Here is a 19140-nt window from a genome sequence, read left to right as displayed (position 1 = left end):
TTTATACCTTTATTCTAACGACCACCCACATATAGTCATTATCTTGCAAAACCAGTTCCTTGTTCTTGTTTGTTGACCAGCAGTCTCCACATGCCCCCGTGTACATATGAAACCTCATCCACCTGTTACTTTCAGTTTCTCATTTCCCAGGGTTATAATGCTCATGTTCTAAATGTACATGTAAAACTATCTACTTTGCAAGTTTCATGGTGTGCACATTGCAATTTGTGTATATTGTGAAACAGTTTGAGTTAAAGCTTTACTTTATATCATCACTGTGGGGTCATCACTGTGGGGCCTATCTTATCTTGATCCAGGCCTTATCTTACTTTATGAGTAGGGGCTTTGTTTCCATTTCCCACAGAAGTAAAATGTCATCTGCAATACCTGTCAAAAATATTGTGAAAAGACCATGCTTAGACTGGTCCCCAAACTTTTGAAAGGGTCACCCAACAGTTGTCAGGCTAGAACAAGTCTTCAGTTCAAGTCTTCCATTAAAGTATTCTGTTCATGCTGTTCAGAAAGATTTGCAATTTGCTTTTTAAAAAGATTCTATATTTTCTCCTTAACATTCTTTACTCTCCTTCACTTATTCTTTATTGTGTAACTTATAGCATTGCTATGTTTATTCACCTGGTTATCTGAACAGAGATGGATACTTTTAATATAAAGAAAAAGGTCTTCCTGCTATGATTTCTGTTCTTTTTAATTATGGGGCTACCTCTGAAGATATCCAGACGCTGGTGCAGCTGTGTGGGCAGCTCTTGGGGTCCCCAGGGTGACCCATGTTGCACAGCTATTCCAAGAGCTTCATTAGCTTCCAGTTTGCTTCTGGGTCCAATTCAAGGTGTTTGTTATCACCTTTAAAGTTCTTCATGGCATGGGTCCAGGCTATCTGAGAAACCAGCTCATCCTAATGGGATTAGCCCATCCCTCTCATGCTGGCAGAAGGGGCATGCCATGGACCCCATTAGCTAAGGAACTCTAGCTGGTGGGGTCCAGAAGAAGAGCCTTTTTCTGCCATGGCTCTACCCTCTGGAACATCTCACCTGCCCTGAGGTCAGATCCGCTCCCACCCTTTTGGCCTTCTGTAAGGCCTTAAAGACATGCCTATGCCAACTAGACTGGGCCCCAAGGGATGTGTGGCATGCTGAAGGAGTAGAAAGCGCCTCGCTTCCTCCCTGTGCTCCCTTTAACCATTTCCTTTCTATCCTGCTTACTTTTAATTGAATTTTTAAATTTAAGATCTTTATATATTGTTTTAATGTTTTTACAGTATTTTATTTAATGTCTGAAAAGTTGCCTTTGGTGAGATATGCAGGATACAAATTTGATAAAAAAACAAGTATGATAAATAAATAAATAATACTATTCTCTGATTGTTATGTTGCAGTTGTGGGAATCATCCTACCAGGTCTTTATTAAAAATATTACATCTTATTTGCATTCATATAATAAAACAAATACTTTGAGCATTGGGTAGATAACCAATTGTTTTTTCATGGAGCATTTTAATAGATTCAATACAATGAACTCATCTAGCACTTAAAAGTTAAGTTTCTTGTTAAATTTTCTTTACTGACTTCCTTGCTGTAGGTTTTGCCTATGTAGAATTGTTCTGAAGCCCTCCTGATTAAGTTCGTCATACTCCACCCTTTTTATTTGTTCTTGCCAGGTATCATCCAGTCACTAGAAGGATGATCAAGAAAATTACATGATCCCCTAAAACTTTAGCCTTCTGTCTTCAAGGTTTGAAGTCCATGATGAAAAGGTTGTAGCTGCACTTGACAGAATTGTTTGTCTCCACATGCAGTAGCAGAAAGTATAATTTCTGGATCTGGAAAGTCCTCACATGCTAATGGATTTGGTCAGCATCTGTTTGTCTCTATTCCTTATAGCCGTGCTCCAGCAGCTCTCAGCCCTCTTGTCTTCTCTCAGGGCAAAGCTGCTTGTCTTCTGTCCTTCCGGGATCCATTCTTCTCCCTCTTGCTTAGCAGTTCAAAGTCTATTTCCTCTGCGAGGGTCTCAACATTTTTCTGAGTCCAGGGAAAGTGACTATCTTTTATATCGCTTGTTCCTAGTTCTCTTTTGCTTCTTTACTTTTTTTCTCTTTTTGATTACGTCTCTGCCACTCCTGCTGTAGTGTCTCCCTTGTTTGATCTGATAAATCTTCCGGTCTGAGCTTAAGGATGATCACTCATTGCTCCAGTCTCTGACTTTTCTTCAAATGCTGCCAGCAAAGGGATCATCAAAGGGATCATTCACAAATCAGATGCTTCAAAGGAGCAGAGCTTGTGGCCAACAGGGCAACAGAGTGTACAACGGTACACAAATTTTTGTAATACTGACTAGCGTGACAGGCTGTTTTACACACTGTCAATACTGCTACAATTTGATACCTGCTTCAAAATATGCCAGAGTATGCCAAGATTAGCCAGGAATACATTGTCACTCTAAAGTGATGGGTCAGGGGCCTATCCTGGAAACCTGCCAGTTAATTCCATTGGTCTCTGTTTTCCTCTGTTTCTGCTGGCTGCCTTGTATTCTTCTTACCGTGCTTTATAGCAGCATCTATTTGCTTCCTGGGCCATTCTGCTCTTAGGACATGCTTTGCAAACAGCAGCTATTTTGGAATGAATAGTTCACCTCGTCTAGCTGAGCAACGCCTCAAAATATTCAGCTTTTCTGGTTATTCCGCTCTTCCTCCTCCTGTTCCTCTCTCCATTAGGGCTTTGTGATGGTACAAGCAGCGGTATGCTGCCCACAGACAGATAGTCCTGGACAGCTGCAACATGGCTGGACTCTAGATATATACAAGTGGCATTTGCAGGAGAAATGCAGTAGAGCACAAAGGGCCGTCTGCCCCTTCAGATCCATGCAGGGCTCCAATAATCACCATAACTCTTGAATTAAACATACAATTAAACATACAAAGCTGCCTTATAGTGAGGCTCGCCAGTATCTCCCTCCCTTTCTTCCCCTGATCCATGAGATCCCTTTAACAAGGCTTCTCCCTTCATTGTGATGCAGTTGAAAAAATGGTTTTGGGGTACCCTTAAATCTTGCATATGGCATGAGAAATTCCAGATAATCCGTGGCTGGTGGGCAGCAAGTTCTGGGCCGCAGTGAAAGCCCCTCCTGATGTCTACCCCAGATGGGCCACACCAGCCCAATGGTCTTTGAGAGGAAACACCAGAAGTGTCATGATTCCAGACCAGCCTTTCTGCATTGCAGAAGAGACCAGCATTGCTGACCCAAACAGGTCTCCAAGATTCAGGCTTGTCTAGACAGACTTGAAGGAGAATAGTGGAGCCCCAACAGAGAGTATCTCGCTGGGAGTGGCTGATGGATCAATAGTGGATCCCACAAAGCTGCACTGCTTTTAACCTTGTAAACTGCCCAGAGTAGCCTTGTGATAAGATTGGCAGCAATCAAATGTAATAAATTAATATAAATAAATAACAAGCAAAGAAACAAAGAATTCAAAGCTGTTCCTGCTTGATAGCTACTTCTCAGAATCACGTATCGAAGGCTGTGCCAAAGAAGGGCTAAAGAGCCCTTCGGCAGAGTGGCTTTCATTTGGATTCCTGCACAGAATAGGGGGCTGCATCTGATGGCCTCAAAGGTTGCTTCCAATCCAATTGTCCCAAAATTCTATGATTCCATCAAACTTCTTAGCAATAGCAGTTGAAAATAATTTGCTCCACAGGAAAAGCCTGGCCCGGGAGCCCACTGTTGCGGTGCAGTGAGGCTGGGGGCATCACAAATGTCAGGCCTGAAGGGGTTTTGGAGCTGGAAGAAAGAAGAACAACTTTTAACAGCTCCTCTATCTCTGCTGTCTCTTCGCACAGTTACGGGACTCTCGCCACAGAGCACGAAGCCTTAATGCAGAAGTACCTCCATTTACTTCAGATTGTGGAGACCGAAAAAACAGTTGCCAAGCAACTCAGGCAACAAATTGAAGATGGAGAAATAGAGACAGAGCGCCTGAAATCAGAGGTATGGAGGCCAGCCTCAGAACGTGCTGCCAGCTGCTCGAAGTGCGAGGGAATTTGGTATGTTGCTATTTTGAGCGCCATTCCGTCATCCCGCCTGCTTCACGTGCAGGGGCCCTGGCCAAACTCCTCCAGGGGGCTGGCTTCCTGCCAGCAAGAGGGCTCCTGATGCACAGATGAGGCAAAGGGTGAGCAGATTCTGAACAGGCACCTGGGGGTCACGAGACTCCTTGACTTGGGTATGCAGATTCCTGGAGCAGGGAACTTCCTTTGTTGAAAGCCATTGTGACCCAATTGGTTTTGATTGCAAAACCCTCTCTGTGTTGTTCCTGAGACCTAAGGGTAGACATGGTTTCACGGACAGCAAAAAAATTGCAGTATTTGTCTGGAAGAGAAGGACAAAAATTGTACATCAAGGGATTTTGGAAAAATCTGGCTCCATGATATCTGGAAATGTCCTTTGCCTGTATTCTGACAACTTAGACTGTAAAGCCACTTTAAGCCCGGAAGTCCACAGTAGGAGATTCTAGGAAAGTGTGACGGTTATTTAAAAAGGCCAAGCAAAGCATAATCTCAACCTTTTTGATTGATTATGGAGCTTCTACATTCAAATGTTTGTTGCGCTTCCATTTGTGCTCTTTGAAGTGCAGATCAAATGGCCCTTTATATGCATATGCAAATACCGATGATTGCATTGATTGTGTAGGAGTTGGGCTGTTTTGTTCCCAAGATGATTTATTTGGACAGCTCTAAATAGGCTGCCCTGGGTGCTCCCCCAAAAGCCAGGTGAGTCTTCCAGGGGCCAAGCTGGGAAGCACAGGAGCTCTGGACAAAGTTTGCCTGCCTGGGCAGTTTGTTTCTTCTCTGGGATGGGGGCATTGCGGGCTGTCAGAGGCACCCAAGAGAAAACGGAGGGGACCTCTGCCTGTTTAGCAAGATGGAGAAGGCCTCTGTTTAAGCTCTCTGTGTGTGAACAAGGGACGAAGCCCATATCTCAGCTGGAACACCGGGGCCGGGGAGAGGTTTATGGAAGCTATTCCATGCACCCTGGTTTCTCCTTCTTCCAAGGTAAATCTGCTTTGCTCACCCCTGAGCATTTGCTGCTGGGTGGAAGAAGACTCAGAAGCAGGGAAGTCAAAGCACAGAATTGCCTCAGCACCACAAGCAGCTCCTGAGGTTTAGTGGCAGCACTAGATAGCAACTTCACTACCCCATTACTTCCTCCTACTGGTTTTATTCTGGTTTATTTGAGTGCTGTGCTGCATTCACACTTTCAGAATTTATGTCTAGGTTCGCTTTCTACTTTTAACTTTCTGGGTGACCCTTCCAGGAGAAATAAATTCAGCACTGGTGCCTGTTTCCTTGCCCTGCCCAGTCCAGGCTACAAGGGCGATAAGGAGCCTCCTCCCATTCATGAAAGTCCCTTAGCTCAACCTGTGCACCTCTGTCCCATCACCCTAGGTCAGGGGTAGGCAACCTTGGTTCTTTTATGACTCTTTTATGAGCTATGCTGGCTCAGGAATTCTGGGAGTTGAAGTCCACGAGTCATAAAAGAGCCAAGGTTGCCTACCCCTGAGCTAGGTGAAGTCACGGCTCCTTGCAACCTTCCCCAGCCTGTTTTTTCTGCCTGGCCACCGACTGCCCAGTGAAGGTCGGGATTGCTTATCTCATCCTGATATTTCCTCTCTCAGAATTCATGATCTGAATGGCAGCAGCTGAACTAGCAGGTTCCTCTGGTTTGCTCCAGTTCTGATTCTGCCCTGAACCAATATCTCCCTCGTTACTTGAAGGATTCTAAATCTTTGGTGTTGGATGCACAGAAAATAGATCCTTTGCCGTCTTGTAAGCAGTATCGCAGGCTAATTCTGCCCACTGCCAGCAGTTCAATCCTGACCGGCTCAAGGTTGACTCAGCCTTCTATCCTTCCGAGGTCGGTAAAATGAGGGCCCGGATTGTCGGGGGCAATACGTGGACTCTGTTAACCACTTAGAGAAGGCTGTAAAGCACTGTGAAGGGGTATATAAGTCTACCCCCCCACACTTTTCTGGTTTTGGGCTCACAGTTCCTCATGTACTATATCATTAAATCACATACGCCCTATGTTAGTAACATCCCTTTTAATAGCAGATTGAAGGGAGCGGCCAGGCACAAAGGCCTCCAAGCGTGGTGAGGAGACCCCTTTGGAATCTCCCCCACTCCTTCCTCTGGCTCTGAGGTATTTCATTAAAATGATACCATTGAAATGGTACCTCAGATAGGGTGGTGTAAATATTGCGTTCCTGCTCCTCATCAGTCAGGGACCATTTTGGGAACTTCACAACCTACATCAGCACAAACAGACCCCGTGAAATGGCCCGTTCTTCCCCTTCCCTGAGGCTGGGGCACAGCTGAGCCCCATGGAAGCTTCACCACCTGCAGAGCTGCCTCAGGCCGGTGGAATCGGTGCCCGAGGAAGGCAGCCCAGCGTCTTCGGGCTTTGCTGCCCTGACTGAGCCTGTTTCTGCTTTTCTCTGTCCCGGCAGATGGCCGCCTTACTTAAGGACCACGAGCGCATCCAGGCCAACCAGGCCAACATGCCAAACGACGATGACATTGACATCAAGAAGATCAAGAAGGTGAGGAGCCACTTTTGCCCCCAGCTCCATCACAGGGGTGGAGGAAAAGCCCATGTTCAGACCTGGGAGAAGATGTCTCCTTACCCATTCCTGAAGGCTGCCCACTCAGTGCCGGAAGGGACCGCCCCCCCAGCATATTGCTGGCTCGAGTGTTCATTGCCTAAGACATGAGCCCCTCCCCCGCCAGCTTCTCCTGATCAGTCACACTAATCCAAGTCATATCCTCAGTCCAGGGACTGAGCCACCAGGCCCCCAGCCCCCAAAGTGAACCTCAGGACCATTGGTTGGGTTTAGGGCTTCAGCTTGCTCTGCATCCATTCAGCAGCAGCCCCCTTTGGCCATCTTCCCTACTAGAATCTCATCTTTGAGGACGGCTTTTACCCGCCCCTTTTGGACATGGTCTTCAGGTGCAACTCTTGATTCAGGGAGAATGGGCTGTCCTCCTTCCCACAGTTATCCCTGTCATTGGCCGTGGCCTCCAGCATTACCTCTTGGGAGGGGGGGCACCAGATCACCAGATTTGCTCTGCCAACTGACTTGATTTTCTACTTAAGAAACCAATGAATGGAAACTGGGCTGCTGCGTAGCCAAACTAAGTGCTGGCCTCTGGTATCATTTTGCTTTGCAAAAATGCTTCTGGCCCCTCATCCCACATTCATATTCCTAGAAACTCATTCTTTGCATCAGTCTTCATGCAAAGAGAAACTATAGCGCAACCTACCAAAAACATAACTGTAAAATGAAGGAGAATATTTGTAGCTCAGGGTTGAAATGAGGGGTTCACTGCACTGATGATGTTCCCTAGTTAGGGTAATGAAACATCTGCAAGAAAACAAGCATGCTCAGAGAGCACCGAGGACCCCTCGTAACTGTAAAAGACAGACTAGAAATAAAAATTAAAATAAGCAAGAAAATGGTTAGAGAGCACCCATCTGACCTTGACAAATATAAATCACCAGGACCTGATGGATTACATCCCAGAGTTCTGAAGAAGCTGGCAGATGTTATCTCAGAACCATAGCACCATCTCTTCCAAAAATCCTGGAGCACTGGGGAAGTACAGGAGGATTGGAAAAGGGCTGATGTGGTTCCCATCTTCAAAAAAAAAGGGAAAAAAACAGACCTGGGAAACTACAGACCAATCAGTCTAACATCAATACCTGGAAAGATACTGGAAAAAATAATAAAAAACCAGATCTATGAACATCTAGAAACAAATAAAGTTATAATTACTAGCCAGCACAGGTTTGTTAAAAACAGATCATGCCAAACAAATCTTATTTCATTAGTAGACCAGTAAAATGCTGTGGACATAGTAAGTATTCTTCAGCAAGGTATTCAACAAATTAGACCACAACCTACTTCTTGATAAACTAGAAAAATGTGGGATAGATAGCATCACCACCAGATGGATTTGTAACTGGCCAACAAACCATACTCAATGAGTAGTCCTTAATGGTACTACATCTATATGGAGGGAAGTAAGCAATGGGGTACCACAAGGTTCTGTCTTAGGCCCAGTACTCTTCAATATCTTCATAAATAACTTAGATGAGGGAATAGAAGGGGAATTCATCAAATTTGCTGATGACACTAAGCTGGCAGGAATAGCCAACACCTCAGAAGACAAGCTGAGGATCCAAAAAGACATGAACAATGGGCCCTATCCAACCACATGAAATTTAATGTGGAGAAAAGTAGGGTTTTACACAAAAGGCATAAGTACAGAGTAGGCAAAACCTGGCTCAGAAACAGTAGCAGTGAGAGCGACCTTGGAATCCTAATGGACCATCACTTAAACAGCAGCAGCAGCCAAAAAAGCTATATACAGTCCTGGTTGCTAGTGTGAAAAGCAGTCATAATCACTTTTTTCAGTGCCATTGTAATCTCAAATGGTCACTAAACAAATGGTTGTAAGTTGAGGACTACCTGTATAAGCTTAAATATGGTTCAGATAATGGAGCATTAACCATCGCAGTACCATAAATTGCACCAAAACAGTCAATGAAAATAACGCAAGACTTTGGAGAATCAATGTTTCAAAGCCAAAAATAATTTCAAGAGACTGAAAACAAGATTTCCCACGGAAGGATCTGACTGCTGGATAACAGATCCAGGGATGGATCTGGCCTTGCATTTGACAGGCAATAATCTGGAATCTCCTCTCTGAAAACAGGTCCAGAGTTTTCTCCGGGGTTGGCTCTGCCGAAGGAAGTGGAAGACCATCATCCAGGATTACATCCGCTCCCCTCATGCTGACAGCATGCGGAAGAGGAACCAGGTGGTCTTCAGCATGTTGGAAGCCGAAGCCGAGTACGTGCAGCAGTTGCACATCCTCGTGAACAACTTCCTGCGCCCGCTGAGGATGGCGGCCAGTTCTAAAAAGCCCCCCATCACGCATGACGATGTCAGCAGCATCTTCCTGAACAGGTGAGCAGGAAGGAGCTAAGGAATGCCGCTGCTTTCGCCCTTGCTCACTCGTAAGTGTCGGCAGACGGCTGGGTGCCTGCCTTCTGGTCCTGCCCTGCCTTGTGCCTTTTAACACAGGCGAGGGAACCTGGGGTGGGGGTTGGGAGGGGCTTGACCAGATGTGCCTCACTCCTGTACAGCTGTGGTCAGGGACTAAGGGGGACGGCTTCTTTCTCAGGAATCTGGGAGCAGGGAATTGAGGTTGAGCAGAAAAGGGGTGGAATTCAACCGGTGTCTTCCAAGCCTCTTTGGAGGCCACAGCTGAGCTTTTGGAGAGACAAAGGGCGGGGGGGGGAGGGGGGAGGGAGAGCTAGCCACATAACTCCCTTCAGAGGATCTCTACGGCGTTCTCTCTTAAGAAGGTCTAGACTTCTACTCTCTCATTCCCAAGGTGACAGGTTGTGAAATCACGGATTTGGGTTCAGGAAAGGCACTTCCTTAACAAACAAGCACATGTCTATGAAGATTCTCAGTCACCCAGGTCATAGACTCGTGAAAAAGCAGATTTGGGATAACAAACAAGCAGTTTGATAGTGGGATCAGTGATGGAGCCATGTACTTAAAGGGAGCGATGGCTGCTTCTGAAATTGATCATTAATCTGGATTCCTGCACAAAGTGGGAGTTGGACCAATGGCTTTGAGTGCTCCTTCCAAGACTACAGTACAATTTTGTGATCCTATGGGGGATTGTAAATGGGGTGGAAAAGGATCAGCTGAGTCTGTTGGCAAGACTTTGCTACTCCACAAATTCGTAAGTGGGTGATGCTCCCCCATGATTGGCTGCTCTCTCAGACTTTAAGATTTGGCGATCATTTTCCTTTGCTTCGGAAGACCAATGCAGAGAGCTGATTGAGGAAAAACTCAGCATGCGTCTTCTCCTCCTCTTCTGTGCATTATGGAATAGCCTGTGGGCAACTAACATTTTAATTTTAATTTTTAATTTTAAGCCAAACACACTTGCCCCCTTCAGTGCCAGGTTTTCAGTTCCTAACTTCCTGGTCCGTATTTCTTTCTTTTTTAGTGAAACCATCATGTTTTTACATCAGATCTTTTACCAGGGCTTAAAAGCACGCATCTCTAGCTGGCCAACCTTGGTGCTTGGTGAGTGTAAAGAAATTTGCTGTTTACCCAGTTCGAGATTAAACCAAACATGTAGGACCTTCAGCAAAGTGCTAGGGGTCTATTTTCCAGGCATCCAGAGGGGGTGGGGTGGGGTGGGGATTCACCATTCTACTTCCTCCTCATGGCCAGGCTGCCATTCCAGGCAAACTCAGAGTATTCTGAGTATCCCCTAGTTTGGGAAGGGAGATCCTTCCTGCCTCCAGTCAGAGGTGCAGCCAAGATCTGTTGTACGTTTCAGAGCTTAGATTTTCCCCCAAACCTGGGACTACCTGCACCTTTTATTCAGCTACTTGGGCAACTGCGCACACACACACACACACACACACACACACACACACACCTGTTTGCCACTGCTGAGTTGAAGCTCTTTCCATTCGTCCTTGGTTCTGATGCCGGCATGAAGCTCACCGCTCTCCTGGCTGAGCTCCATCGTGCTTGTCTGGGCTGCGCCTGAGCTGATCCCTGCCAAATGTCACATCCAGATTTCGAATGTGCCGCATGTGATAAGCAAAGTGGCTGCCCCCTCCCCACAATTTTCTGCCCAGGTTATCATCCACCCATCACAGTATTTCAGGAGTGTATGCAGTGCTTTTTTTGTAAAAGAAAAAGGTGCCGGAACTCACACATGTCATACAACCCGCCTTGCCGACTCTGCAAGGTTCCATCCAAAAAAGGTGCCGGAACTCCGTTCTGAGCGTTCTATGAGAAAAAAAGCCCTGAGTGTATGTATGGGGGCAGGGGAGTCCCGGGGAGCACCTCAAGGCTCCTTTGCAGGTCTCCTCCCCCCCACCTGCTGTTATAAGGCTCCAAAAGAGATGAGACTCGTGTTCCTGGGGGGTGGGCTTTCCTTTCAGAGTTCTCTGCCTTCCTTTCTTTCCTTTGCCACTTCCAAATTTAGCATGGCTGGCTGGGAAAGGGGCATCATTCAGTGGTACATTATTGGTGCCAAAATAAGAAGGGGCACCAGGGTGGTTCTCAGGACACTGTAGACCCCCTCCTCTAGATCTGCCCCCCCCCGGCAGTCCCAGTCCAAAGGTGCCTCTTGCATAAGGGGCGCCCGTGCCATCTGTCTCCAGGGCCGAGAAAGAGGGGTCTGGATGGGGACAAGTCTGGAGTGGAGCTTCACTTCCTCCACCTGAGCTCTGATCCCAGAGAGAACGAGCGCAAAGGGCAGCTGGGGGGGGGATGAGGGCTTTGTAAACTCCTCCCTACATTTGACATTTAAAAGATGTGAATGGACACAAATGGGTTGTGGCATCACCCTGCATTCTCAGTCAGAGCCTCCCTGCCTGCCAAATGCAATGGCCAAGCCCTCTGCCCTGCCATGGAGTTTCCCCCAGCAGTGAGACTCTGCCGCCTGCCTGGACCCACCTCTCCCCCCTCGGCCGCTCAGTGCCCGCCTGCCTTTGCCCACAGCGGATCTCTTCGACATCCTCCTGCCAATGCTCAACATCTACCAGGAGTTTGTTCGAAACCACCAGTACAGCCTGCAGATCCTGGCCCACTGCAAGCAGAACCGGGATTTCGATAAGCTCTTGAAGCACTACGAGGCCAAGCCTGACTGTGAGGAGCGGACGCTGGAGACTTTCCTGACCTACCCCATGTTTCAGGTGAAGCTGTGGGGCACAAGGTCGATTTAGGCACTAACACGATGCGCACCTGGAGAAAGCCCCATTTTGGGTCATCGTAAGGTGTCCTGGAAATGCCAAACTGAAGGCTCGACACAAATGCCTCAGTCGAACGGGGGCACAATCCTCTGAAGCTTGGGGGGCCTTGCCTGGGCAAGCCAAAGCACCAACTTGGTCCCTGGTTCTCTTCTCTCTTGTGTCTCCACCAGATCCCCAGGTACATCCTGACCCTGCATGAGCTGCTGGCCCACACGCCCCACGAGCACGTCGAGAGGAACAGCCTGGACTACGCCAAGTCCAAGTTGGAGGAACTCTCCAGGTCAGAGGGGCTAATGGCTGCCTCATGGGGAGGGGGAAGCAGAATGCAGGCAGCAGCCCCCCTTGCACCCAGGGTCCCCTCGGTACCCATCACTGAAGGCCTTTTGCAGAGAAATCCCTCGTGATCCATGTCCTCCTCGGCCCCACTTTCCTCAGCTGCACAAGGAAAGCTGTGGGAGATTCTGCTTGGTGAAGCAGCCTCTCAATGAGGCTTTTATGGCATGAGGATCCATTTGAGTTTCCAGTCAGGGAAGGGTTGGTGTTCTGCCCTCCGACTCTGAAACCGTTTACACTGCCCAGAGTTTTGGTGCTGATCTTCACGAGGGAGTTACACCAATGCAATAGCAGTCGTTCCAAGAGCCGTCTCCTGACTGGTTCTCTCCAGATGGGTTGGACTACAGTGCCCATAACTGGCAGGCATTAGTCTTCCAGGAGTGAAGAGGCATTCTAGCCGGGGGGGGCGCAAGGCTGATCCAAGAAATGGTCTCCCCACAATGTGATGATCTTCATCCTCTTTTTAAAAAAATGCCAAATTTCTCACATTTTTGTATAATTATCACTTTGGGAAAAGTAAGCAGCCATCTGCCCTTAAGCAGAAACACAGAGTACAGGATGTGTGAAGCAGATAATGACAAGGCAACATATGTTATTTTAGAACTGCAGAGATGCTTCTTCCCAAATGCCTTTCAGGGGGAGAAAATGCTCTCCGGAGAACTTCGGAGGCGCTGATTTTTATCAGGCCCCCATTATCACCAGACAAAGCTGAAGCTCAGCTCCCTCAAACAGCTGACAGCTCCTGCTTGCCCTTCGCCTTTGGGCCCCCCAGAGTGGCCCCCATGGCCCCCCAGGTTTCTCTTTGAGGCGAGTGCCCAGATGGGCTGCCAGCTTTGCCTCCAGGGTTTCTGGGAATCTCCGGCCCAGAGCGGCTCCTTGGCTCTTCTCCTTCCAGTCCTCCAGCCGCCCTCTGTCTGCTCTCTCCTCTGGGGACGTCCAGCAAATCTACGAAGGTGGGAGTGTTTGTTGTTTGGCTGACCCTGACCCCTTTCTTTTTTTAAAAAAATATTTTTTAAAAATATTTATTTATTAAAATTAATCATTAATTTTATTAAATATTTTTTGCAAAATAAAAACAATACAGATTTAAAGAAAAAAGGAGAGTCAAAAGTGATAAGTAAATAGGAAAAAAGAAAGGAAAGAAAAAGATACAAAGGAGAGTTTCCTGATCTTGACAACAGATACAAATGCATTTATATTTTGTCCTCTCACTCTAAAAATTATCCCTTCTTTCCATTTCCTACCCTTTCTAATCATCAAATCCCAGGTTCATTCTTTTTGCTTTCAGCAAAAAGCATATCCATAAAATGTTTCCAATCTTTGACAAATGTCGTAGTTGTCTTTTCCCTGATCAAACAAGACAGTTTTGCCGTCTCTGCCATTCTGCCAACTTCACCAGCCTTCCTCCCTTGGGGGGCATTTTAGTCTTTCCGTTTTTGGCACAAAATAATCTCGCTGCAGCTGCTGTGTAAAAAAACCACCTTCAGAGTTGACCATCCAGGAGTCCCAGCAAGAAAAATCCTGGTTTCAGGCTGACTGATCTCTTCCTGCGTAGGATAATGCACGACGAAGTGAGCGAAACAGAAAACATTCGGAAGAACTTGGCAATCGAGCGGATGATTACTGAAGGCTGCGAAATCCTCCTGGACACCAGCCAGACCTTCGTGAGACAAGGTAGCACATGAGCCTCCTGGCCTCCAGGCTGAAGAGCTGGAGATCCTCCAGGAAAGGGCAGCCCCAGAGGGAGCCCTGAGGAGGCTCAGCAGTTCCTCTTTCTCAGATAGCGCCGGGGCTTGTCCAGAGAAGTTCAAGGCTGGGAGATTCAGGACAAGAGTTACTGAAGTGAAAAAGCTGCCTTGGCCATCGAGGAATGGCCTGGTTCCTTTCAAGGGCTGCCTGTAACCCACGGATGACCTTGAAAGGAGGAACCATTGGGAATAGGCTCCCCAAGGCTACATTAGGGGTGCTATAACTTTCCTGTGGCTCAGTGGCTCAGTGGGTTAGGACGCTGAGCTTGTCGATCAGAAGGTCGGCAGTTTGGCGGGTCGAATCCCGAGTGCCACGTAGCAGAGTGAGCGCCTCTTACTCGTCCCAGCTTCTGCCAACCTAGCAGTTCGAAAGCACGTAAAAATGCAAGTAGAAAAATAGGGACCACTCCAGTGGGAAGGGAACAGCGTTCCGTGCGCCTTTGGCATCTAGTCATGCCGGCCACATGACCACGGAGACATCCTCGGACAAGCGCTGGCTCTTCAGCTTTGAAACGGAGATGAGCACCTAGAGTCGGAAACGACTAGCATGCATGTGCGGGGGAACCTTTACCTTTACCTTAGCTTTCCTCTGAGAGGGAGCCAGCTTGTGGCGGCTGCTGCTGACCTGGGAGATCTGGGAGGTTTTCAGTCCCGTTCTCCTCGGCTTCCTCCTCTGTCCCTCAGACCCGCTCTGGAAGGCCCTGGGCGGGGGTTTGGGCTGCCCAGGGTCCCCAGCCCAGGCTGCCGCCCTGGCCTGCTGCCTTTCTGCACTGCGGGAGAGGAGCTGGTGTCCCCGGGGCCAAGGGCTGTGACGGCAGGGCCTCCTCTCCTGCAGGGTCCCTCATCCAAGTGCCGATGTCCGAGAAGGGGAAGGTGACGCGTGGACGGCTGGGCTCCCTGTCCCTGCGGAAGGAGGGGGAGAGGCAGTGCTTCCTCTTCTCCAAGCACCTGATCATTTGCACCCGGGGCTCCGGAGGGAAGCTGCACTTGACAAAGGTGAGAGAGGCAGAGCATCAAGAGCAGGTTTCTCTAGAGTACATTGGGGGGGGCATTGATCCGCAACCTCCCTTACTGAAGGGCACACAATTTCTACAGCAGCTATTGCACAGTGAGGGGAACCCCCCCCACACACTGACTTGACTGGAGGGTACATATGGCAACAGGATGCCGAGTGCGCCTGGTGGAGGGTGAATGAGCATTTCTCTCCTGTTGGGTGGAGGAGACGTAGCAGGAGGATCAGGGAGCAGTGGTGACACGAGAGGCTCTCACGAAAGGCCTCCCCTGTGCTTTCTCCAGAATAGCGGTGTGATTTCACTCATTGACTGCACGCTGGTGGAAGAGACGGAAAGCACGGATGAGGACCGTATGTATCCCTGGAGCAACCCCACTCCCACCCGCCCCACCTGGCGCAAAGCTTGTCCACCCATCCCAGCTTGCATTTGACCCCTAAGCACCACCACCCCCCTCACTCTTTCCTGGTTCGCTGCTGTCCTTTGCAGCAATGGGATTCCCTGTCCCCCGCATGAGCCGGGTCTGTTTAGGGCACTTATACACTCTCTCCTCCGTGGACACTTGGGATGAGCATACCTGGGAGTAGGGACTTCAGAGACTCTCCTGTCCAAGCAGGAGAGGTGTGATCCAGGCTGCGAGAGGCCTGTCTGACCACCACTCCCCCAGACCTATAAAGCAGGCAGCCAGGAAAGCGCAGCAGTCAGCTCTAAGAGAAGATCAACAGCCTTCACTGGCGTTTCCCATTGCTAAATGAAGGCTTTTAATGGGGTTTCTCACTTCAAGGAATGCCTCAGCTGATCTCAGGAGCAAAACACAAGCCTGGGGCTGCTGCGGGGAGGAGGGGAATATTTATCCCCTGCTCCCTTCCTCCGAGCACCAGCTGCCTCATCCATCCCTCTCAGAATAACTAACACAGTTGGAAGGGACCTTGGAGGTCTTCTAGTCCAACCCTCTGCTCAAGCAGGGGACCCTATACCATCTCAGACAAGTGATTGTCCAGCCTCTTCTTAAAAGCCTCCAGTGATGGAGCGCCAACAACTTCTGGAGGGAAGCTGTTCCACTAGCTAATTGTTCTCACTGTCAGGAAATTTCTCCTTAATTCCAGGTTGCTTTGCTCCTTGATTATTTTCCATCCATTGTTTCTTGTCTTGCCTTCTGGTGCTTTGGAAAATAGGTCAACCCCCTCTTCTCTGTGGCAGCCCCCCAAATATTGGAACAGTGCTATCATGTCACCCTACTACTTCTTTTCACAAATCTAGCTACACCCAATTCCTGTAACTGTTTTAGCCTCCACCCCCCTAATAATCTTTGTTGCTCTTCTCTGCACTCTTTCCAGAGTCTCAACATCTTTTTTATATCATGGTGATCAAAACTGGATGCAATATTCCAAGTGTGGTCTTACCACAGTTTTATAAAGTGGTATTAACACTTCACATGATCTTAATTCGATCCCTCTGTTAATCCAGCCCAAGATTGCATTGGGCTTTTTGGCTGCTGCTGCCCACTGTTGGCTCATATTTAAGTGATTGTCCACTAGGACTCCAAGATATTTCTTGCAGTTCCTGCAATCACACTCTTTCATTCTTGCACCAGAAGCCATAAAAGGGTGGCTACTGCACATTGAAAGAGCTGCCCTTTCAGTCCCTAAGCAGGTGAAAAGGATTTCGCACCAAAATGAAGATCCTGCCACGCAAGCTGGAGGTTAAAAGGCCAGCCCAGCTTGTTCCCTTCCTTTCACTTATCCCCATTCTCTCTCTTCCCATGACCATCTTCTTAAATTGTTTCTCTCCTTCCTCAAATAAAAACAAAAAGGATCTGGGCAAGATACGGAGCACCTTGACTTCAAGATTGTGGTGGAACCTAAAGACAGTGCCCCTTACACCATTATCCTGCTGGCATCATCCAGGCAAGAAAAGGCTGCATGGACCAGCGATATCAGCCAGGTAAGAACAGTTTCACCATGAAGAACCAACACTTTCTGGCCAGGCAGGGTTAGGGATGTTAGGACCAGGGGCTGTAGAAGAATCCTTCGCTGTTTCTCAACATGCAAAGTCATCCTCTGGACTAAATCAAAGATGAATAATCACATTTGGAAGAGGAAGTAGTTGCCAAACGAGCCAATGTCTACAAGAGACACACACGTCTCCCAAAGATCCATTGGGAAAACCAGCAGAGCACAACTGCTTCCCTTCCCATCAATCCTGCTTCCTGAAACCTCTTTTCCCTGTTTCAGTGTGTAGACAACATCCGATGCAACGGCCTCATGATGAACGCCTTTGAAGAAAATTCAAAAGTTACTGTTCCGCAGATGATCAAGTAAGAAATGCAGTTGTGTTTGTCCAGAATTGCTGGGGGTATTTTTAGTTCTACCCCTAGTTTAGAAAGGCTTCCTGCCAACAAAGCCATCGATAACATGGGGAGTTGGTACCACAATTTATTCTGGGTCAAGTGCTGTATATTGAATAGCACAGTGTGGACTGTGCTCCAGAACTATGTGAGGACAGGGCAAAAACTGCACAATCAGGCTCACCTGTGGCACGTGTATCTTTTCAGGCAATGGAGGTGCTTGCCAGTGTCTCACTGGCCTGAACCTCCGAGAATTGAAAACTGGGCGGGATGTTTTGGCTGGAGCCAAAAGTCTTTTAGAATAACAGAGTTGGAGGTTACTTGAAACTATATCAATTTCACTAGCAAGTAAATGCAATTTAAAAGAAATAAATGAATTAACTATATCTGGATTGTTATCTATTATTTAATAATATTGTAAATCACTTTGGGATTTTCTGTAATAAAAAATAGCATGGAGTCATTTCAAAATGGAGGTTCTGCACCTGGACTCCGAACCACAGCATCCCAGCTTCCTCTCCATCCCTCGGAGGTTCAGGCCAGTGAGATACTGACAAGCTCCTTGCTGCCTGAAAAGATACAATTGCCACAGGTAAGCCTGATTTTCTGTGCTTCCTCTCTTCGTCCCTCTCAATTCTCCAGGTCAGATACCAGCCTGTACTGTGACGATGTTGACATTCGATTCAGCAAGACCATGAACTCCTGCAAGGTCCTCCAGATCCGCTATGCCAGCGTGGGGCGTCTCCTGGAAAGACTGACAGACCTGAGATTCCTCAGCATTGACTTTCTCAACACCTTCCTGCACTCTTACCGGGTCTTCACCACAGCTATGACTGTGTTGGACAAGCTGATCACGATTTACAAGAAACCAATCAGTGCAATTCCTGCCAGGTGAGTCTTTGTCAGCCAAGTAGGTGAAGCTCAAAATAGGGAAATGAGGTGGGCTGCAGAACCCAGGTGGGGGCACCTGAAATGCCTCTTTGCCTAGAAATCCTAAGGCCGAACCTATGGCACGCATGCCACAGGTGGCACGCAGAGCCCTCTCTGTGGGCACATGTGCCATTACCCCTGTCCTAGGCCTTCAGCTGGGTTTTATAAAACCTTTTCGCTTTAGGACTCCGCCGCCATGTGCAAAAAAAAAGGTTCAATCAATCAATCAATTTCAACTTCTTGCGGGGAAAAAAAATCTCACAAAGTTGGAATTGATTGATTGAACCTTTTAGTCCCACCAAATCTGCCGTTACCACCGCAGCCACGCCCACCCAATGGGCCACGCCCACCCAATGGGCCACGCCCACCCGGCACCCAACGATACATAAGTGGGTTTCGGGTTGTGGTTTGGGCACTCGGTCTCTAGAAGGTTCGCCATGACTGTCCTAAGGCAATGAGAGAGAGAGAGAGAGAGAGAGGAGAGATTAGCTTTCTTCTGGTCTGAGGGACATTTTATAGGCTATCTGGGGTGTCCTGCTTTAGTGAGATGTGAGCTACCGAGGAGCCTCCTGCCTACTTGGGATTCTTGAAATATATCACGCTGGAGTATGACCCTCTAAAATGCCACGTGAGATCATTTCCCAAAGGAAGGCAGGTCAAATTCCACGTGAAATTCACCAACAGGATCCAAAATGTCCTGAAAAGCAGCAGCTCACATTAGCGCCAGTTTGCTTGGAGAAATGGAAGCACCACTGCCCGATTCCCACCCCGAGGAACCGGACTGCTCTGACGGAGCTGCAACTGAAAGTGTCTCATCAGCTCCCCCACTTCAGACGGGTCAGCGATGCCCGTCCTTTGAAGCTCTCTTTCCCTCTGAGCCCAGAGTTCTCCAAAATCCTTGCCC

The 19140-nt window shown here is 48.0% G+C and overlaps 1 protein-coding gene across 2 annotated transcripts in view; it reads left to right on the top strand.

Annotated features, from left to right (window-relative positions):
• The window catches only part of RASGRF1 (Ras protein specific guanine nucleotide releasing factor 1), a gene marked incomplete at both ends in the record, with an annotated part of 50985 nt that overhangs the window by 17239 nt on the left and 14606 nt on the right, over positions 1–19140 (top strand). Inside the window, 12 exons of one of the 2 annotated variants that reach the window (XM_081337419.1) lie at positions 3852–3999; positions 6518–6610; positions 8787–9040; positions 10101–10180; positions 11618–11811; positions 12039–12148; positions 13757–13875; positions 14785–14945; positions 15246–15312; positions 16767–16903; positions 17194–17276; positions 17949–18197. In XM_081337419.1, the coding sequence (XP_081193545.1) occupies positions 3852–3999; positions 6518–6610; positions 8787–9040; positions 10101–10180; positions 11618–11811; positions 12039–12148; positions 13757–13875; positions 14785–14945; positions 15246–15312; positions 16767–16903; positions 17194–17276; positions 17949–18197 (1695 nt within the window). Of the gene's footprint in view, positions 1–3851; positions 4000–6517; positions 6611–8786; positions 9041–10100; positions 10181–11617; positions 11812–12038; positions 12149–13756; positions 13876–14784; positions 14946–15245; positions 15313–16766; positions 16904–17193; positions 17277–17903; positions 18198–19140 lie in introns of both variants that reach the window. The other variant, XM_081337418.1, reaches the window with a different exon arrangement.

This window comes from Vipera berus (genome assembly GCF_964194415.1).
Source record: "Vipera berus genome assembly, chromosome: 12".
Taxonomy (NCBI): domain Eukaryota; kingdom Metazoa; phylum Chordata; class Lepidosauria; order Squamata; family Viperidae; genus Vipera; species Vipera berus.
This window is presented reverse-complemented; position numbering and strand designations above follow the sequence as displayed.